The sequence below is a fragment of the Camelus dromedarius genome, chromosome 10, assembly GCF_036321535.1.
Source record: "Camelus dromedarius isolate mCamDro1 chromosome 10, mCamDro1.pat, whole genome shotgun sequence".
Classification (NCBI taxonomy): Eukaryota; Metazoa; Chordata; class Mammalia; order Artiodactyla; family Camelidae; genus Camelus; species Camelus dromedarius.
The window spans coordinates 32,626,748-32,650,126 of record NC_087445.1 but is presented as its reverse complement, the minus strand read 5'-3'; the positions used below and the strand labels follow the sequence as shown (position 1 = coordinate 32,650,126).

The following is a 23,379-nucleotide window of genomic DNA, read 5'->3' as shown; positions in this document are numbered from 1 at the left end:
ATGACGTTGGTGACAAAGTAAATGCTTTTATAAAGAAATTCAACTTCAGTGGAAACCAAGATAAATTCATTTCAAATCAAAAGCAACCATGAAAGAGGCTGGTCTAGCAATTACAGATTTCAAAAATTGGGGGCCCTCTGAAGGAAATTGTGTCCTTGGGTAGAATAATTTTCACATGACTGACTGGCCTGGGAGTGTTCCTGCAATTAGTCATCCAGGCCGTTACATCTATAGGTTGTCCTTTTTTTTTTTTTTTTTTTAATCAAAAAGAAAATGAAAGATTGAAAAACAGAGAATTTTCCCCTTTTACTACCATTTTGTTCTAGGCTACTTTCATGCAATACTCTGTGTTGCATGTTTTCAATTTGGCAAATTTAAATGAGATTAGAATCACTCGAGTTTGCAACGTCACTGCCCAAAACTTTCTGGGTGGAATGTATGAGAACAAAAGCATCCGTACTTGTCTGCATTTAACTTACTAGGAATAGGTCTAAGGACGTCGGGGATGAGAATCTCCACCAAAGCCTGGTACATCCCATGGTCACAGTTACACATCCATTTCAGGATAGACTCATGTTTGCACAGAGTTATCAGCTTTGCTTTCGGAAGTCGACTTTCTATTTCACTCAGATTGCTGGTGTGAATAAATGTAGCAAATGAATAGATGGCAAATGAGGATAAAAAAGAAAATGGACTTTAAAAATAGTTTTAGTTTATCAAATATTACTGAGGTTAGAACTACACCACCATTGCCCTGGTGCCATACGGCTGGATATATACAACACTCCCCCAGAGCTGCCTATGCACGTTAATACTTTCTGACGGTATGAAAGGCAGATATGATACTAATTCCATGAGGATGAAACAGTTCTACCGCAGTCCCCCAAATCAATAAAAATGGGAGCTAGAATACACACGCTGAAACCTCAAGAGAGTAGTTTGTGGTTTATTTCAATCTATCCACTTAACGTTATCAGGTAAGGTTCACAACTGGTATACATATCTCTAATTCATTAGCTGTGGCGTCTACTCAGCCATGAAAATGAATTGGAAAAGCATATTGATTCTGACCTTGACTCAGTAATGGTAGTGCCGTCAGTTGGAGTAGAGGGAGAATAGCGCCAGAATGTTTGCCACAATTTTTCTATCAGGCTGAACTGAAGATTCACAACAACGTCCAATATTGCCTAAAAAACAAAATGATTATCACTATCACCTTACAAGATGTCTTACAGGGATGTGTGAGGAGAACGTACTGAAATGAGACAAACGCTAGAGACACTTCTGGGCTCATAAGTGGACATGGTGAAATTCAACTCAGTTTTGCCAGTGGAAATGGGGAAACAAGAGATTCGCTGGAAAAAAAAAAAAAGGAGGAAAAGAATTCTTAAATGATTCAGCATGATAACTTGTATTCCTCCTAGAATGGCCTCATATTCCACCGTTACGTTTCCCTCTCTTTTCCCTCCATTTTCACACTTGCTTCCTTTACTCTTCTTCCCTTCCTTAACCCATTGCTTCCTCCTGTCTCCCTGGTTGCCAACATGATTCTCAGATCCGTTAGGGCACAGAATAGGTTCAATTCACATCAGTCCTCATTGCACTAGATGTATCCGCCAACCATAAAAGAGGGCAGAGGAAAAGGGTGTGGGGTTGCTTGTGTGTGGCAGATGGAGTTAGGGCTGAATTAGCTCTGCTTAGTGCTGCTGACCATGGGTTCTGGAGTGTTCCTAGCCAAGAAGAGGCTGGGGTAGAAGCTACAGTTTCCAGTTGGCCTTCAGAGGGTAGTGCCCGTCTGGGCAGAAAAAAGGCACAGCAAGTACATCTCTGAGGTCACACGATGCCTTCCATTCACTCCTATCTCTGCACACTCTCTTTGGAGAGAAGCTGTCAAACTATCTCCTTTTCTAACCTTGGGGGTGGGGGCCTCATCTCCTCCTTCTCCTTAGTTTTATCTCCTAGAAGCATTTTCCAGCTGCATCGAGGGCATTTTTTTTTTTTTTGATGATGCTAAAATTTGCCACTTTCATTAACTTTTGATGATTATATTTAATTTCACCCTGCCATTGCAATTAGTCTGCAAATTCGCCTTCAGATAAAAGCAGTCATAAAACCAAATAACTTGTTTGTGCAAAGAGCACGTGATTCTGTGATTATTTTTAGTATCAAAGACAAGTCCTCAGTATAATGTGTTTGATGTCATCAGCACTGCGAACAGAAACATGTAAAACAGCCCCGTCAAGACAAAATTCACAGACACTGAGAGAAACATGGGGCAATCGTTGAGAGAGGCAATCTGAGCATCTTAGGCAAAAAGAGGAAACCGTAACTTCCTAATTCTGGAGTGTGTGTTCCCTAAGCAGATCTGGCCCTGCCTGTGATAGAGAATACCTGATGTTCTCTACACGAACACGCTGAGACCAGTTCAAGTATTAAGCAAAATCTGTCTGGAGTCATGTTCTGGGAACCAGAAGGAAACGTTACAAGTAGTTGGATAATGAAAATGGAGGGAAGCGGACATGTTAGTTAACACACTCCTCGCCGTGCAGTATCAGCAACACTAAAAATGCAAGAGCAAGCCCTGGAGAACAGGGCTTCCAGATGTCCCTCCTCCCAGGCAAACCCCGAAACCTTCTCAGGAGGCAAATTATTATAGCTGCTTTCTCAGCTGTAGCTTAGGTGCATTTCGAGAGATATTTATCAACGAAGAAACTAGTAATATCTGATATGATGCCTAACACATCTCCAGCTATGAGACTGTTGTAAGAACACTATGCATATATTAAAAGAAAAAATTACTGCCACAGCAACTTGTGTAGAAAATTATAGTTGGTCCTTACATAACTAGTGATACTTCCAAAACATCTTTGATACACCAATTGTGAGAATTCCAAATAACAGGCAAAATAGGTACAGTAATTTTTCCTAAAACACAAATATGAAATAAAATACGGTAAGTAACGAATTTAGTGCATCTTAAATTAAGTAGCTCTTCAAATTAAATAATCTCAAATAATTCTTTTGAAAAGGATATTCACTTCAGTCTCATATAGGCAGTTTTACAAATGAATAAAACATTTTATCATTTGTCCACCCACTTTTAAATATGTTCAGACTAAAATATATAAGCAAATATAGTTTAAAATAATTCATTCTCCACTGGTTTAGGGCAAACAACCATTCACAGGACTGGATCTGAGACTCAGGCACCAGCACTTCAAAAATTTCGAAGTCTGACAGGAGAAAAATGATCAGAATTCTTCCTTTTCATATATGCGCTTAGACCCCATGAGAGATGGCGTGGACACTGGTAACTCTGAAGTAAATGGGGATCATTTTATGGACTGCCATTTCCCACACAGATTAATTACCGTACATGTCCATATCTCTTCATACAGAGTCCTCCCGACAATTGGTATGCTAAGAAAAATTTTGTAATCCAAAGAGTATCTTCATCTGATTGGGGGCGTTTTTCATTTACAATATTTACATATCTTCTCCAACTTATACTTTGAATAAATATGAGAAACATTAAAAAGTCCAAATTATGTTTGTGTAGGCTGGTTTGCTTGAAGCAAGGTTTTACCTGAACACAGGGAAATGATAAACTGCTCAGAGAGTATTTATGTAAAAATTTATTGAATATACATGATATACACGTAGAAAGAAAGAAATTTTTTCTAGATAAGTAAGGATCATCCAGAATTCTCCAATATTAGGAAAAGCAGGGCAGTCAAAGAGAACTGGATGGTAAGCACTTCTCGTCATTACAAGAAATGTTGGGAACAAACTGGCGGGACATGTTGAAAGACACTTCTGGCACATGGTTTGTTAATAAAGAGAGAACTTGCCCTTGGTTGTTAATAATCTAGCACCCTTGACAAGCACTCAGATTCACTCAAGCAGTTCTTATTTCTGGAGTGGGAAAAAAAAAATCTGTGAATGCTCTGAGCTGAGACTTCTCACTGCATACTGCATTGTCAGCAGTCAGGAAGACTGCCCATAAAATCCAGAGGATTATCTTTTACTCCTAAGTAGATCACAAATAGCCCTGGAATAAAGCTCCTTAAATTCTAAACAGACTTCTCTTTCAAAAGGAGAGGCACTTTAGAAAACTCTTATTGCAATCTGTTATCTCCTTTCTCCCAGATGAGCTGCAGGTACGTGCTAGCTTGGAGAGAGTTCACCTTCTGGAGACAACGCAGCCCATTCTGATGTGGGATACTCAGAAATGGAGTAGAAGGAGGGATGGAAAATACCAAGAGAAAACTTATTTAGCCGCAGAAACAAAACAAACAAAACTAGAGCCTCAAGGATCCCTGGAAGGAACACCTAAAGTGATTTATTAAACATTTCTGGAAAATACGTTTGATAGAAATACATGCTTATGATGTAAAACTCAAAAGATTAAAAAGAGAATTTTTCAAAGACGATTGAAAAATCATCTCTTTCCCCTGACTCCCAGTCACTCAGTTTCCTTCCAAAAGGCAACCAGCATTAATATTTTGTTTTCTTCTGGAGAGATGCAAATATATGTTCTTTTTCACTCAAATGATAGTATGCTATGTTCACTGTTTTACATCTTGCTTTTTCCCTTAAAAGTAAATCCTGGAGCTTGTTCCACAATAGTACATTTAGAGTTGCCTGTCCTTTTTAATGGCTGCATAGCATTCCAATCTATAGACTGTACCATATTTTATTTATTCAGCTCCCTATTAAATATTGAGCTATAAACAATCTTTTGCATTAAAAACAATAGTGTAACACATTCCCTTGTACATTTATCTCTTTACTCACATGTGAGCATTTTTCTAGGATGAGTACCTAGAGGTGGAACTGCTTTATCAAAGGGTTCATAATAGAACAGGCTAAGAAGAAGGGGAGTGAATTTATTCCCCCTTTCCTGCATTCTTCACTTCTCTAGTCTGAGACAAGAAGAAAAATGAACTTACTGGTGCTCAGAGAAATATGAACTACCTTCATCTGTCCTCTAGGAATAGGTTTGCTTATTTTATTTTAGCAAGTTGCCTGGCAAAACTTAGCATGTGTCCATACTCTGTTTGAAAAGACTCACCTCACAGTGCTCTCGATAAAGACTCTGCAGTGACTTGATATCCTCAAAGGTAGTACCATCTGGCAGAGAAGAGATTTCAACTTCTCCAAACTCGGGAAGTGCTCGAGATGCATCTGTTACCATGACAACACAACAGAAAAAAAGTGATTGTAGATGGTGCCAATTACAGATTAATGAGGGAAAATACAAGAAGACTAAAAAGGAAAAATTTTAAGTCAGAGGTCCAAAGAGCAAGAACTTTTCTTATTAGTATCTTACAAACAAAACTAAGCAGCAGCAGTAGCAGCACAGAAGGATAGAGGGAATACTTGAAAAAATTTTAAGGAAACTAAATTTTCACTATGGTTATACTGGAAATAACACAGCATGGTGTCTCTCAATATAAGGCCCCTATTAAAATAAAAATATCTTGACCTGGCCAGTATCAATTTGGGGTATTTTTATCATTATATTACTTAAGTACATAAAATACATCTAACTTTAAGCTCATTATGCTCATTTCTCTCAGATAATCATAAACCAAAAGAGCTATAAAATGAGTACAAAGAAAATTCCAAAAATAACATTAAACTTAACAACATTCATTTGATATGACAGAGGATCCTGTTGTCCTGTAACTAAATTACCTCTTGCAACATGAATATGGTATTGACTGCTGCAGCGCGGGATCTTTTGAGTCTGACAGGCCTATACTAACACGTACGTCATGGTGGCTGGTTCTCCCATTACGCTTCTATATTCAAATGAGCTGTGAAACTTTCCTCCACACAGAGCACTGGGACATCATTTAGCCTCCCCTTGGGATGAAGGCGTAATTTACATAGTAAGTCTCTCTCTGTTCCTTTCTCATTAGCTCTGGACAATTAATGCAATACACTTTGGTGCCAGCCTTATCATAAATTCAAATACCAATGTGGAAACTAAAACTGCAGAACAGTATTTGTTCTAGTCTTCCAGATAATGCAGAATATGCTCTTTTTAAAGATTATAATTGAAATAAAAACACAAAATAAAAAAAATAAAAATTCCTGTCAAGAGCTCAAGGATCTACAAGAATATACTTGAGGACCCTAGCTTGGGAACACTGACATGTTTTCAACTTCAGTAGCCATTCTGACCTGAGAGTACATTCTAGTTGTCTTTGTCAGAGAGGGCACATAGACACATATACACACACACAGACACATACACACACACTCTGGCTGATAGCTTCTGGCTATCTCGATCTGTTGTACAGAAACTATGCATGTTCAACTCTAGAAGAATCGTCATTTAAAGTGCCATTTTCGCACCTTCATCTATGACAGAAATATGCAAAATGTTCAAGTTCCACTTCCTAACTCTTTAAATAACGAGAAACATATAGTATCTACAAAATTACAAAAAAGGAAGTACTGTGATCAAGTTAAAAGAATAAATTACTTTTTAAAAGATTATAATAATTTTTTTCTAATCTGAGAGTATATGCATATGCAACTTTATACACAGGAAATGAGAATTCCTTTTGGCACTTGAAGTTATTACTGCAGGTAAACACAACACAATTTTGATCAAAAGTGCCCAGTTAATACAAATTCCAGAAAGCAATTTCATAGCAATGAGGCTTCAATTCATATGCATTTAAAAGTTCTACATTGCTTGAGATTTTTAAAAATAAGCTCAAGTGAACACAAGGAAGTAGAAATGAACTAGAACTAATACAATGTGCATAGTTTCAGCACACACAAAAAAACTATAATTAACATCTGTAATAGACATTGCAACTTGGAGAAAACACTATTGTTGTTCTCTTGTTTTCAAAATCCTAATAGCAACTAATATGCATTACACCTTAACATACCTAAAAACTGTTGATGATGTTGACTTTGGGCAATTACAGTTTGCTCAACAGATGTGCCTGTCTGTTGACCACTTCCTGTGAAACCATCTGCAACCCCATCCACTTTCTGCATAGGCTTGTACCTAAAAATATTAGATGGGAAAAAACAAACCAAATTATTCCTTGCTTTTTTTGCACTACACGAAACTCCCAAGGCATTCAGTTTTATTCTGTCTTCTTTAATGTCTCATGATAGCTGTAGGATTTTCTCCTTGACAGTCTCATAAAGTTAGGATGAAGACATTTTTTCAATTGTAAAACGAAGAAAGAAGCAGAGGGGCTTAGAAGGGGAACCATGTTGAAAATCCAGAAATTTAGCCAAGAATGAAAGATTTATGAGATATTTCTTTGGAAAGCAGTGGCAAAGATCTCCATGATTATAGTTATAATGCACAGTTTGAATGTAACTTTTCATGGCCAATGGATCAAGGGATAAACATTTTAAAACAATGGGATTTAAACCTGGATCAAGATCTAGGAGCTCGGGCCTGAGAAATGTTAATGGGTGGCTTTCATTTAATTAAATATGATTCAGCCGACACACTCTACCATATTGTTATTAATATCACCTAAAGCCTTCCATGCATCTCAGCACATTCAACTCCCTTGACTCCTAGCCACATCTGCAAATATAAGGACCATAAGCATTGGCTTGCAGCAAAATGCACGCAAAAAGCCACCCTCAAACCTAGGTTATCACATTTTAAAAATAAAAAGAATCAAAGTCAGATATAGTTATGTGTTTTATCTTTAAGTCCTAGTCACACAAACTCAAGAACTTTCCACACTGCTAAAACAGAAAATATGTTTCAGCAGCACGGGCAAGAAGGGAAGACTGGGAGAGAAATATCACATACGAAAAATGCCTGGGTAAATCTCCTAGGATAAGCAAATACCAAATAAGAAATAAGCAGCAGTGATAATTTCTTCTTTTTCTAAGATTTCATATTTTTTTTTCATTTTAGAAATTCAGGAAAACAAATAAGTGTGAGAAAAAAATTAAAAATCTGCAACAAGCTTATTACCCAGAGATATCATCATTCACTTTACAGTTTGTTCTATCATCTTTTCCCATTTCTAATCATATTTATAAACAGAACCCCCTAATATGCTCACCATCCAGATACTTGACTCTTACGCTGACACTGTAAGTCAACTGCATCATTCTTAAGAAGTTACTGTGAATAACAATGTCCCTAGTAGACGAACAAGATCTACTCAAAGATGCCTGACATATCCGACATATTTCATATCCGACAACAGATATGAAACGAACAGACCCAGAGAAACATCGCATAAACTAATGTCCAGGTTGCTTGAGGAAATGACTCTATTTTAAATGTTATTAATTATACCCTAGATAAATAAAACTTCCATGAAAAGCTACAAAGTCTCTCATAATGACATTTAGATGTACTCTTACGTGACAGTAGCTCACAAAGAACTATAAAAAGTAAAAATAAAGTCAGATGATGAACAAGGTGAAAGGGTACAAAACACTTCATTCTTGTTACTGCTTTAGCAATGACCCCACACCACCAAAATGCTGGTTGTTATTTTCTAATGATATAAAAGACCTCAAACCCGTTCTTTTATTTCGTGGAAAAAAACACGTGAAAGTGCTTTTCAATTGGGGCCAAACCACGAGATGACAGAAGGGGTAGTGTTGTAATGTTCTAGAGGTGTCATTTATAATACCTGCTTTTCTGATTTGTTTTCCTCCTTACAGAATCATCTTAGAGAGGCAAACAACAACAACAACAACAACAAAACCCCACAACCCCCAAAAATCCCACAACTTTTGTGAGGCAAGTACTTTAAGGACTTGTGTGGGGGAGCAGTTGCTAACCATTCTTCTAGAAGGCTAGAGTGATTTTATCTTTAGGGAGTATACTGAGGGAAGTTTTTGTCTTCATTGAGTTATTCCAGGTTTCATTTGATTTTAGCCTTCCTTTTCCAGCTAGGAAATTTTATATTACTAATAAAATAGGCTAAAATTGTTTAACCATGTTCCTTCATTTATGTTAATGGAGTTTGAAGAGTCATGGAGTTAATAAACAAAAAGAGTTAAAGGGATTTGAATTATTTACTCTGGAGAAGAGAAAAGTGGAACTATTTCCTATAGACTTCAATTACATGAACGTTCAGTATAGGATCAGAGAGAAATTATTAGACTTTGCCCAGCTGTGCTTTATCAGATTTTTTTTGTCCTGCACGGCATCCAGTACACTACAGATGCTTACTAGGCACAGATATCAAGAACAAGTGGAATTTAACCATAAAAGGAAATGACATATATTTATCTTAGACTATAAGTTTTCAGAGGACAGACGTAATGTCACAATTTACTTGTACATAGTGCTTAGCAAGCCTGTATTTAACAAAATTATCTGTTTCCTTAGAAAGAGGTAGACAGTGGAAGTTCCAAAGGAAAGACATATTTTTAATAAGCACTCAAAGTCACAATGCATTATAATTAATGTATGATTATGCTTAATAATAATGATATTGAATGAGAAGGACTGATTAGAGGTACATTCTATTACAGAGGAGATGGAAAATACATGAAGATGGGCTTGTAGACAAAAAGGAAGCAAGTTGATAAATACAGAAGAAATCATGCAGGTCAGTACTTAAGAACAAATCTTATATAGGACAGGTAAAGAAAAAAAAAAAAAAAGAAAATACAGTCAGAACTGGGAAATGAGAGGTTTTATTCTAGCCACAAAGTGAATAGTGGGTTGAATGGATTGGACAAAGATGCACCATGTGTATCCATTCTTGCTTGTCTGGTCAATAGGACCTCTGTAAGCCAGAATCTTATGTTGTATCTTCTTAGAAAAGGTGTGGAGACAAATCTGGGGGTGGAGGGTTGTGACATAAAGAATGACATCAGAAAGGGCGAGGGATATGGCTCATATACAAGAACAGTATTATTGTGGACCTGTAAGTATCAGAGAGGTTCCAGGTAGTGCTGACTTTTGCTTTTCCTGCTTTAAGTAATACACCATGTAGTGGCATATCCAGTGTATTGCCTGGCATTGGACTGGTAGTTCAAAGGAATTCCAAGAAATTAGAAATAGTGAACTGAGGAAAGCTAGATGTTCATTTTCCTGATGTCCTGTCTAAGGAAAACATCCTATCCTGCCATCACTTCAGAGGGTCGGGTCTTCCCAGAGAAGGGGGGAGTTTAACAGGAAGTCAAGTAGCATACATTAAAAATAGGCTAAACAAATATTTGTGGTAACTAATACTTCTTGAATGAAACAGTTATAGATATATTAGGTTTTCAAACCTAATTGTATATCAGTATCTGGGTAGCTTTAAAAAAATTCAAACACTAGGCTCTCCCTAGATCTACTGAACAAAATCTTTGAGAATGGGGCTTAGGAACTGATTATTTTAACTAGCTTCTCATATGTTTCTTAAGTAGCCTGCACAGAACTAGTCCCCAGAAGCTTCTTGGCCCAATAATAAGTTACTTCAGCCCAATGCTGTAGAAGTACAACAATAACATTAGAGAAAAGTCATTTTTTTTTTAATAAAGTAAGTTGTCACTTTCCAATCTTTTCCAATAAACTACATTTGGAATGTAAAAAACTAACCCTGAATGGATGGTAGAGAATGAATGAATGAATGAATGAATGAATGAATGAATGAATGCTCAAGGTAACATATTTCAGTTTTATGATACCATCAATTGAACTTAACATACATCAAATCTTTTTAACAAATATTTATTGAGCATTTACTATGGGTAAAGCACTGTAGGGGCATGGTTTTGAAAAGGCTCTGTATGAACAGAATTTTTCCAGTGATTTATGTGATCATCCAACATTATCTTAACTCTGGTTGAATTTCAACTGACCTTTTAGCAATGAAACATAGCTTTCAGGTTTCCTGTCTTTCTACCTTCTTTATAAAGTAATCACTATTTAAATACTGAATAGTAAAAAGCAGATACACTTTCTACTGAAAAAAAACTCTTGGTTGAATCTTTTAAAAAAAACTGAACTCTTCAGTATTTAAGAATATTCTCTCCTCCTAGCCCCATTTATCTTACAAATGCATTAATTTGGATTAGGTTTTTCTTAGAGTAGAGCCTCAGTGCTCTTGAGTTGTGTGTGCTCTGAGAAGGACCTGTACTGCATCAAATGAAGAAACAGCTCTTGGTTTCAAAATTAGTAAGAGCAAATGATAATTTTAACAGCTTGCAACTCCATAGGCAATCAAAGCTAAAGTTGTTAACGATTAAGAAATCAAAGAAGCTCTAATGCTTTAATAGCTGTGCGTATGCATGACACCTGTCACTAACACAGAAAACTTGGAAAATGATTAGGAATCTTCCCCCATGGGGTTAGTCATAGCTGTTATTTAGAACTTGGACAGCTGTAACTCTACTGTAAAATGGTATCTAATTCTATCAGTAATCTCACACATACAGACACTGAAGGAGTCCAATGGAAGGCAAAGAATGGTATGTATTTACTATCACATTCAATGAACAGCACCAGTTGGAAGGATTTTCAACAGACTAAATGAAACATTTGGAAAGGTACCTTTGAATCAGGTGAAAAATGCACATGCAAGATACAAAATCTGAGCTGTATAGGCATAGAGAGTCATTATTATAACTAGAAAGTACACAATCATTTGATTTACATGAATAAATCTAAATGCTGAGCTCATAGTCAGGGCAAAAGGCTGAACTTTTCTACTGGAATCTTGAGATTTTCTTTGGAAAAATTGTCCCAGAAAATTTTTAGATGATTTGAGCCTGAAATAACCCAAATGTTATAAACATGGACAGATTAGAAGAAAACAATGAATGTTAAGAGTGCCATTCTTTCAGAATAGTAATGGACTCCTTGATGTCACACTGAGTATGTCTGTATCTAAACGACTTGGAACATCAACCCTGCTGGTTAATGTTAGTTATTACGTCTCTTCAATCTTTGTTGGTGCCTCTCACAGTATTGTCTCCACATTAGCTCTTCATCTATAATTGAGCAACAAAAGGAGAAAAAATTAAATTCAAATGGGGTAGTCTTATTAATTGCAGCAGTTTTAGTAGGAAATGTGGGAGAGGTAGAGAAGGGAAGAGGTTGATGTTGTTGGTTAAAATAAAAACTACAAATCACTCATTCATTTCACAAAGAACAATGTGCTCAGTGCTCCCCTAGGCACTGAGGATGCAATGTTGAAAGAGGCAGATAAGATTGCCTTATCTCATGAATTTCTCCATTAAGTCCTCCTCACACAGGTAATTTAGGGTTAATTGTATAGAACTGATGATATATTCTTGTTATAAATATTTGTGACACTTTTATGATACTTCTTGTATTCTTACAGTGCTCCTTTCTGTTAAACTGATTCTAGAGGGGTGCCCCGACTCTTCCTTTATTTGGAGAATGACAACCTGACTCCACCTGATGCCAAGACAGCAACAACAACAAAAGGCATCTAAGACTCTATCTAGGAAAAAATAAATTAGTGAGCTTCCAACACAAAGCAAAATTAAATGAGCCTCAGTTTCCTTACCAGTAAATAACAATACAATTGACAAATGAGATCTTGCATATAAAGAGCTTATTGAAGAACATTCCACAAGTTCAATAAATGTTCATCAGAAGGTTAAGTGGTGACTGGTAATATTAACAAACTTTAGATGAATTACTATACTTAACAATTACTGAATTGCAATTGTTTATGACTCTCATATCTTCATTGGAAAATATATTCACATCAGGGACTTGCTGAGGCAGCACAGTGAACATTAAATACACAGTGAACATTAAGTGACAAGATTCCTTATCTGTCTCCAAAAGCCAAATGCACTGACATCTGATCATCTTCCCACTAGACTCCTGCCGCTCTTAGCTGCCTCAGAGTAGTTTCCCAGCCCTAGATGCTTAGCTTCGTAATGACCCCAGGGAATTCAGTCAGGGAAAGGAACTGTAAACCGTTAACATCAATCACAGTTGAAAACCACTGGCCTAGAGTTATAAAGAAATGGAAGCCAAACTTGCCCAACTGTCAGACTTCATTCTTCTCCCAAACAGCTTTATTCTTAAAGTAATATTTTTCTCTAGTGCATATAGTGTAATAATTATTATTTATCTAACTCTTGAATGTTTCCAATTATAAAGCCCTTTGTATACTTTTTTCCACTTGAACTTTAAAATAATCTTTGAAGCAGTCTGTTACTAATTTCCATTTTGCAGATGAAGAAACTGAGGTTCAGTGATGAGGCTCAATCACACACACTGCAGAAATGCCAAAGCAGCCTGTAATCAAATCCTTATTTCCCAACTTTAAACATAGGGTTCTTTCCACTAGACTGTGAAATCTATATTAATAAAGGTCTTCTAATGACAAAGGTTCTTGTCCTTACCACTTAGGAACAAACCTGCTTTCACATCTGTCTACAGCCAAAGCAAAACTAGCCTTGCTGTACCATCTTTCCAACTGGTCTCTATTTCCCTTCCCTCAGTGCTACAAAGTTCCTTCTTTCACAAAATCCAATTCCTGTGAAGAGACCAAAGATGCAGGAAGTGGCACATTTCCTCACTTATTTGGGACATACTCGTGTGATTTTTTTTCCCTTTATTTCATATGCAAAAATTTTAATACATGTATGTGTGTCTGTTTGGGTTACACTACCTCTTTAAGGATGGAATTCTTCTAAGAGCAAAGACAAGAGGATGGGGTTCTTGACCTGGTCGCTGTATGATCGTGGATAAGATATCCACACTGTATGGACTTCAGTTTTCTCATCAAGAGGATGAGTTGCACTAGGTGATCTCTTCCTTCCAGTTCTAACTTTCTGTGATTCTGTGAATTCTATTTTAGATGTGATGGACATATTTCTATATCCAACCATTGATTTTTATGTATTTGTTGAAGGCATGATAAATACAGATTAATATTTTGAGAATGGCTACCGGGATCAAACCCAGCCAAGCACACTGTCAAAAGCACTCGGCTCTATTCTACCACTTTTGCTACTAGGCCTTGGAAGAATAACTAAAATAGATGTGCCAACGTTCTACATGTGCTTCTTTTAAATATTAAACAGCAGCTAACATTTTTACTTAGTTTGTAGAGCCAAAAATTACTCATCTCCTTTTTGCTGTGTAGTAACCTAATATATTGTCTTAACTAGAAAGTTAGCCGTTAGTCCAGGAGTGAATATCCTTGAAAGCTGAAGATTACCTCATTTAAGTGCAGAAGTTATTTTCACATGAAATATTTTCCGCAGAAGATACTAGAAAACAACGATTACAAACTCTCCCACTTCCTTAACCAGGACACTTACCCTCTTCTTGATGACCTGTCATGTCATTGACATGCCAGTTACCACAATGTGTTAAGACTAGATTCCAGTAACTACAGTGGTGCTTACAGGGCTTACTGGAGCGCCCAGGTCTATTTGTCCCTCCACTGAATGCGCAGAGACTGCTGTGCTGAATAACCCAAAAGTGAATTGAAGACCCTTGTCTACTTCTATTTCCTTTGCCAGCTGTTATAGCTCATGACTGCCTGTGAATCAAGTGAGCTCTCATCTGCTCCTTTATTTTAGGTAAATGACTCGAGGACGGCTTCATCTTTTCAATTAAGCTAAACTATGGGCTCTGTGACATCTGTTTTTCAATCAGAAGCTATTTCCATTTATTTTCAGGCTCATGGATGGCGATGCTCCCATATGGTGGTGTAGCGGGGAATGTGATTTGCAGATAAGTGGAAATTTTCCTTTACTACCCTATCAAATCTTCAAATGACATACCATATGTAAAGGAGTTGTGAAAATTATAAAGCTATGCAAAACAATAATCATTATTAATGCTGCAACTACAAAGATGCCAAACTTACCAGGAAAAATGTACAAATTGAGCTCTAAAACATGACTTTTCTTTGATAAAATAATCACTGCATATACCTGAATTTTCTTACAAGAGGAATAGATGAAGCATGTTCCATGGAAGATGTGCACATACAGATGCACACAGAAAGCCTCGAGGCATTTAAACATTTGAATATTCTGGAATATTAAATACTAGTAGCTGCTGTGAAGTATTTTAAACCTTTCAAATGCCACTTGTATTTTAACAAGAGAATGGCAGTCTCTTCTTGAGTGAATTTAGTATATCCAGTAAAATCATTTGCGTTTTGGTTATTCTGTAAACTACAAAACAAATGATTCAGTAAGTCCTTTTCCCATTGTTTTCAACAAATACTATTAAACCTTGCATCCAGACTCAGAGAAACGCTTTCTCTTTGGTCCAGGTGTTTCCTCCCAATGGGGTAACTGGCTTCATTTAAACCCTATCAATGTTGCCAGTTGATACAATCTTCAGAGAGATAATAGCAACGTCTCTCTGTCCTCCTAATCCCAATGAGGGGTTGGTGACCTAGATAACACTAACAATGTGAGCAGTTAGCAAGACACCACTCCAAGAGCAACTGTCCGTAATCCAAAACTTGTACCATTAAAAAAACTCCAACAAATTAAAGGAAGTTTCACTACTAAAGAAGTTTCACTACTTCTTTAGTTCACTAATAGTCTTTTTTTTTAATTGAAGTATAAATTATAAATATTTATATTTATATAATATTATATATAATATTATAAATCAAGGTTGATTTATAATATTATAAGGTTTATAAGGTTGATAAACCTTATAAGGTTTATAAGGTTGCTGTTAGTTTTAGGTATATAGCAGTAATTTATAAGGTTGCTGTTAGTTTTAGGTATATAGCAGTAATTCAGTTATATACATGTGTATATATATTATTTCTGTATGTGTGTGTGTGTATATGTATGTAAATATTCTTTTTCAGATTCTTTTCCATTATAAATTATAAGATATTGAATACAATTCCCTGTACTATATAGTAAGTCTTTGCTGTTTATCTGTTCTATATAGTAGCATGTATACGTTAATCCCAAACTCCCAGTTTATCCCTCCCACCCCTGCCCTGCCCTCCCCTTTAGTAACCGTTAGTTTGTTTTCTATGTCTGTGAATCTGTTCTTGTTTTGTAAATAAGTTCAACTGCATCATTTTTTAATATTCCATATATAAGTGATATTATAGTATTTGTCTTTCTCTGTCTGATTTACTTCAGTTGGTATGATAATCTCTAGGTCTACCCATGTTGCTGCAAATGGCAATATTCCACTTTTTATGACTGAGTAATATTCCATTCCATCCTTACCCATTCACCTGTTGATGGACACTTAGTTGCTTCCATGTCTTGGCTATTGTAAACAGTGCTGCTATGAACATTGGACTACATGTATCTTTTTGAATTAGAGTTTTCGTCTTTTCTGAATATATGCCTAGGAATGGAATTGCTGGAACTCATATGGTAACTCTACTTTTAATTTTTTAAGAAACCTCCATACTGTTCTCCATAGTGGCTGCACCAATTTATTTTCTCATTCAACAGTGTAGGAGGGTTCCATTTCCTCCACATCTTCTCCAGCATTTATCATCTGTGGACTTTTTAATGACGGCCATTCTGACCGGTAGAAGGTTATACCTCACTGTAGTTTTGATTTGCATTTCTCTGATAACTAGCATCTAACATTCTTATTTCATAAGAAAGCAAACACCATAAGAAACTAAACTCAGTACAATTTATGAATATTACTGAGAATTTTATATCATTTCTTAAATACAACCACATTATATCTAATTCTAAAAGCAATTACTGCTAGACTGAGATTGCACGGTTTTCATGGCTCATTAACCTTTATAGCTCTGAAATCTGTTTCATAAGGAAATCTTTTAAGTCCTTGGTCTTGCTTACTTAACCCAGGCTTTTTATAAAAAAAGTCCCTTGAAGGCTTCTATTTCCATGAAAATTTGCTAGGATTCTTTGCAGTGAAATCACAGGAAGGAGGCGGCTTCAGCTTAGGTGCAATTTATCAAGGTTTTGTTCATATTTAAGTTTGAGTATGTGTTACTTTTGAATCAAACCTTGTTTTTCTTTATTGCACCATCATCTCCAATGTGTCGTGCTACTGTGCATGAGTGCAGAGACCACATGAGAAAGTAAAAGCTATGAGTTGCCACTAACAGGTGGAAACAATAATTATAACCAAGACAGTAACAGTTTATTCCAACTCACACAAACTCTATCTCCAAACATATAAGGGACTATTTTATGATTTTTTATTATTTCTTTCAGAGCCCTTCTTAATATATTTCACTGACTATACCTCAAAAACTAGGAATCTGCAATTTAAAAAATAAGGTAGAGAATCTACAAAATAAAATCTAAAACCCCTTAAGATACCTTTATGTACCAGCCAATCTTGAACTGACTCTTTAATCTCCAACACTTGCACTAGAAGTTACAACTGTGTTAAATCCACTTAACAAGTGTCTTTACTTCCAACCTCTCCCCACTGTCTTGCCCCAAATCAAAAAGTAACCTCTCTAGGAAAAATTTGAGTATCATTGTTTTGCTTTGAAGCAAGCCTTTGAAGCCCTGCATAGCTTCTAAGTTATGTTCTGCACAAAGAAGAAACTCATTAGCTTCATATTACAACCAAACCCCTTAATCTATGATCCAAACTACTTTTTAAAGCTCATCTCCCACTAAAGTACCCAATTTTCTTTACAATTCCCCTCCTGCAGTATCAGCCTCACCAAGTCACAGTGCACTCACCGCAGACATCCTGGACTTTACCCCTCAGTGATTTTGTTTACATTATTTCTTCTGCCCTTCTGTTTCTCTCTTTTTGATCCCCCTGCGTCCCTACTCAAATAGCACTTTCTCCAAGAAACTTCCCAATCCTCTCTTTCTCAGACTTGGCTGAAAATTCCTCTGTGTTACAATAGTTCCTTGATCAAGGCTTTATTTTAGAACTTCTTATGTTGTATTACCTAAAAAAAATTCCTATGTGCCTCCTCTTCTAATTTCTTAACTGCTCAAAGGTAAGGACTGGATCTTGTCATTGCACACAGGGCCTAGCACACAGTAGAGACTCAATCGGTGCTTGCTGTCTAAATAGATAAAGAACTACTGTGTGATATATTTTCTCTCTAGCAGTGACTCAGAATTAATGCTTCAGACTAAGCTAGTATGGATGTGGAGGAGACCTCGCCAAGGCACCTAATCACCCCAGATCAATGGTTAGGCAGAATGAGGCAGACCATCTGACTACCTATGTGCAGGCCTCCTCTCTCCTACCTAATTCTGCATGCACAATTGAAAAGAAAACTCATACATACTGTCATGGCTGAGCTATACTGGTAAAGAGGGAAAGATTTTTCACTTTATTTACTCCAAACTGTGCTGTAAGTCACATGAGACCAGAAGGCCCTCGGCTATGTAGCAGCATTATGGGCTTGTGAAAATCATTTAACCTCTGTGGGATTTATCTGAAAAAACAGGGGTCTGAATGCTTTGACTGCCACAAGGCTGAGGGGCCAGACTAGATTGAGGTATTTTTCAATTCTAAGATCTACGATTCTATTCATCCATCCATCCATCCATCCATCCATCCATTCATGAATGCTTGAGGTCTCTTATAGCTCTAATGTCTACAATTCTATGTCTATGAAAGTTGGAGTCAAAGAAAATGTAAGAAGTCCCAAACATTCTGCAAGCATTTATACTGTCAAAAAAAACCACAAATGACTTGAAGGATGTGCAGAGTAGCAAGTAAGAAGCTCATGAATACTGGAACAAATTTCTCCAAATGTGCCTTATGTTTTGCATTTAGCTTCCTTGTCTGAATAGTTTGGAATGTCTTATTTACTTAAGGGGGCCAAACAGGCTGTCTGATAAGTAATTTAAAAAGATTTGGAAAATAAAATGAATGAAATTCTAAATCATATTTGAGAACTGTCCATAGTGAAAGCATATCAACAATAGTGACATTCTTGCACACTTAGGTATTTGTTCTATTTGTTCAGAAAAAAGGAAACGGAACATCTAAACAAACACAAAGCTTTGACATGTCAGTGATAATTCCAGAGTCTACCTTTGTTTCTGCTGCATGGGTTGTTGCCTCATAGCCATATACTGCATGTCTTCTTGCAGACGATTAAGAGGGGAATCTGGCTTGACACGAATCCCATAATAATGGTACTTGGAGTTTCCTCTTCATAAAAAAAACAACAGAGACACAAAAAGCCAGTTAAGTCAATATTAATTATGTAGGACGTCCATTTAACTCCACATTTAGAAAAATTAGGCAAAAACAATATATTAATGTTATATATTTATGATTTACCTGTTCTGGACACCTGTGTATTTTTTGTGGTGGCTACATTTGAAGAATCAAAATAAGATTCTGAATCAATCAGTTCAAGGCCCTAAGAAAAATCTTTCCTTATAAACTCTTGTTTAAATGTTAATCAGAGTCCATTTGTTCCATTTAAGTTACATTTTATTTTCAAATTTATATGTTAACTGTAATTTAGAAGATTACATTAACGGATATTCATTAACTGGATAAAAGGTTGCACACTAATTAGGAATTTATTATAAAGTAGTTATACAGAACAAAGAGGAAAAACAGCCTTAATTCTACTGCCTTGGATAAGTTCTGCATTCTCTAGTTCTATTACTGCAGGGATGATGAAGATAATCTCATTGATACAAGATGTTGTGAAGTCTATTATTTAATATTTTGAAACCTAAAAAGATGTAGGCATTTAATTGACTGATTTTGAAACATATTTTATTAGTCTCTGTTTTTATGGAGTCATATCAGTTTTGCAGGCTGAATAAGATGTGTCACAACAGACATGGGGAAACTTCTCTGTGAAAATGGCAAATTTCCACCTGGATTAAAAAAAAAAAGTCACAATTTCCTCATGTTCATGAGAAAGACCATATTTGTTATTAAAAATGACACAGTTTTACTCTGAATGAAATTTGCAAATTCTTGCAAAAATAACTTTTTAAATATGTAAATTTTTGCAAAGAGAAAATAGTAGTTTTTCACAAGTCTATATATAGCAAGACATCAGTGCTCTATCCAATTTTTTTCTTTCACTTACAAAAAGAAATGCAAGTGGAGTGTGGATTCAATATTTTATATAAAAATAAAACAGAATTTCACTTCCAAGATCGAAAACCATATATATTAGACAAATGCTATATATTTGAGAAGACTTTAAAATCTTATGTAAATGATACTGCTAGTTAAAAAAAAAAGTAAGTTATCTGAATACCTACATAGTTTCAGCAAAATAAACCAGTATGAAAACTTAATGCCTTCCATTTACAGACATTAGATCTTGTCTCCAAAATCCACTGCAGAATAGAGCAAAAAACAAAACCAAAAAAATACGACAAACTCAATTAGTAGTGTTCTCCCATACAAACTGGAGAACAGGAGGGAGTAGCCAGTAACAAAGCTACAGCGCAAAATGACATCTCTTGTGAGACCCCAACATAGATCAAGTGTCTAGTTTCTTTTCAGTTTCCTATAAATCAACAGGTAGTTCTTTCTATTCCATTGAAGATAATTGGGTGAGTTCAGTGTGTCCCATGGTCTTCTTTGTTTAAACTTAATTTGGAGATGGACTTTAACAAAAAGTACCTTCTGATTTGCCTTGGTTGAGAAACATGGTGATTCTACTTATCTTTTACTTAGCTCCAGCAACTGGAGAAAAGGTCTGGTTCTGGTTTGAATAAATTCACCAGATAATTTTATTGATGGATAAATAACAGTTCCACATATAGTTTGCTTAGAAAAAAATTATCCGAGTTCGTGTGCCTCCTGATGTGCACTGATTTTCTTTCTGTTCCCCGGGTGAGGGGTAGAATCAATCTCTGGCACTCCACCCCTGCCAACCACTGCCAGTTTTTCTACATTAGAGTTCTGCTCTCTTTGTAACACAGCTCTTGTTTAAACTTTCTCCGCAGGATTTCTTTTCTCCTTATTCTTCTAGGCATTGCTTTCCATCTCTAATTACAAACACTAAGTACAATTTCAAAAGGAACAGAATTGTTACGTAGTGAGAGAGGAAGAAAAGAACATCAGAAAGTAAAAGCTGCAATATTGCAGTATGTGCTTATAGAGCATAGCGCATGGATTCCACTCATTCACAAACCCAAACAACCCCAATTTTGTCCCTTTCTATTTTAAAGATGTGTTTCAGGGTTTGAATGGAGCCTCAAAATAGGGTCCATCGAAATCCCTTTCAGTAACAAAAGAGGCACAACAATACAGCTATTAGACTGTTGAATAAAGCCCAGAGATTCAAAATATTGGCACGGTATGCATAACTACTGAGCCATCAGCCAGGAGATAGTAGGTTAGGTCCCTAAATAATGATTTTCGTGGTTCTCAAAAAAAAAAAAATACTAGAGAAACAAAAAGCTTTTTTCAAGGGAGTGGAAGCTAGTTCCTTTAGTCTGAATAAACGATCATATTCTTTAGTTTAAAATATACTATCTTTTGAAGTACAGGTAGAAGAAAATTTATTTGTGAGACAACTGAACCTCCAGCGATCTGAAAGCTGTACAATCACTTAAAATGCAACAAAAATAATTCACACTTTGAATACATATAGACCTTGTAAATCTCATAAAACTGACAAATTTATTTTTTATATAAATGTATAATGAAGTCAATTACTAAGGTTCTGTTTATTTTACTAAGAATATTAAAAACTCCTTACTAGAACACTATGAATTTGTGACCTATAACTCATTAAAGGCATATCATCTAATGTTATATACCGTATAGCATCTTTATTTGTATATTTTAAAAAATGGATTTTATAAGATTTAGGAAATCAAAAACATCCATATCATTCTGTTCAGCTACTTAAAATATTTATGTTATGATAACCTGCAAAAATTATAGAAAGGCAAAAATGAAGCTCTACAGTTCTAAGCATTATTTTCATCATCTTTTGATAAGCAAAAATACTCATATCTATTTCCAAAGGAAGGAAAAAGAGAAATTAAGAGTCATCAGGTGCAAGTTCAAATGATTTTTAACTGGTCTCCAGAAATGAAAAGAAAAACTCAGTTTTAATTTCTTACTCTAGCCAGACAGAAATTATTTATAAAAGACATTTCAGTGTAATTTTGCAAGTCAAGAGATACATAGTTTTCCACTTACTATGTCACTTTATATGTCATCTTTATTATGGCTATTTTCCAAAGGAGAAGATAGTGATATATACTAATTTTTAAAGCATCAAATATAAATCTTGCATTAATAGTTTGGTCTACTCATTTCTATATGATTTTGAGAATCAGCTTTTCTTTCAAAGCTTTACTACATTAATGTTTACGACAACCCATTGTTCTGTACTGGCAGTTTTCAGTGAATAATGACCTTTCCCTTCCCCGGGGGAATTTATAAATCAAGTTAAATCTTTATTTTTTAATATATTATCTGTAATCATGTACTTTTGCCCAAACAATATAGTTTAGAAAAGAGAGACTAGTTTATGATCTTATTTTTCAGTACTAACCTAGTTCCCAATCTCCTCGTTCGTAGCCCCATAAAAATTGACCTTATTAGTTTTCCAAAAGAAGCAGCATTGACTGGGTCCAGTTTGTGTTCCTGACAGTGTCGTAGGTAGTGGTTGTACAGAGTGCTTCTGGGAAGGCTCACTCCTTCTGCTGTCTCGTAATTGTCCAACAGCCACTGGAGCTAGTATAAATGAAGACAGGGCAAACACAGAGAAACCATATAATTCGCCAAAATGTTTGTAAGACACTGCAAATACAGTACACAGAGATACTCAGAAGATCTTCCTCAAGCCATGTAATAGGTAACCTGTTGTAATTCTGAGGCCTGTGTAATCTGACTTTGAAAATGTTCGGAAGCGTAAAAAGCTGAAAAACACTTATGACCTCAGACCATGTCCACTCCTTCAAACCTTCAAGCATGTATAGAGACATACCAGTTTCCCTTGCACAGACTGCAATTTGGGGACAAATACTTCTTCAAGGAATTCAAATCATTCCATTAACTGCTTATAAATATAACTTACAATTGCTACAGAACAAAACATGTTCCCAAGCCTGGTGGCATGACACATAATATGCCTTTAGTGTTGGTGTGTTACAACACATGAAGAGCAGGCTGCCTTGTATGAGTTTTTATATTAAGATTCTATTCATTTTCATAGAATTCTGACTTACTTATCTAATTTACTTATGTAAGGTAATAAAATAATGGTATTATCTATTGGGGCAATTTCTGTAAGCAGAAAGGAAAAAAACCCAGTCATTTCCTCTCCAGAAAGGAAAAAACCCGTCATTTCCTACCCACTGGTAAAAAATAAATTATGTATGATGAAAAGGAATCATTTATTACAATCATTTGAGTCTTCCTTACCTCAAAGCTATGTTTTCTCATAATTATGGAAGACACACTACAATGGTAGTCGGTATAGCAATGTTTTCTCAGTTTACATTTTAAAGTTTTATGTG

At 35.8% G+C, this 23,379-nt stretch overlaps 1 protein-coding gene across 3 annotated transcripts in view; it reads right to left on the bottom strand.

Moving 5' to 3' along the window:
* Positions 1–23,379, bottom strand: part of RFX3 (regulatory factor X3) — a 277,032-nt gene that overhangs the window by 48,663 nt on the left and 204,990 nt on the right. For all 3 annotated transcript variants that reach the window (XM_064490242.1, XM_031449784.2, XM_031449782.2), the window contains 6 exons: positions 22,413–22,594; positions 18,953–19,072; positions 6,915–7,036; positions 5,075–5,187; positions 1,072–1,187; positions 480–634 (listed from right to left, as the gene is read on the bottom strand). In XM_064490242.1, coding sequence (XP_064346312.1) covers positions 480–634; positions 1,072–1,187; positions 5,075–5,187; positions 6,915–7,036; positions 18,953–19,072; positions 22,413–22,594 — 808 coding nt within the window. The remainder of the gene's footprint in view (positions 1–479; positions 635–1,071; positions 1,188–5,074; positions 5,188–6,914; positions 7,037–18,952; positions 19,073–22,412; positions 22,595–23,379) is intronic.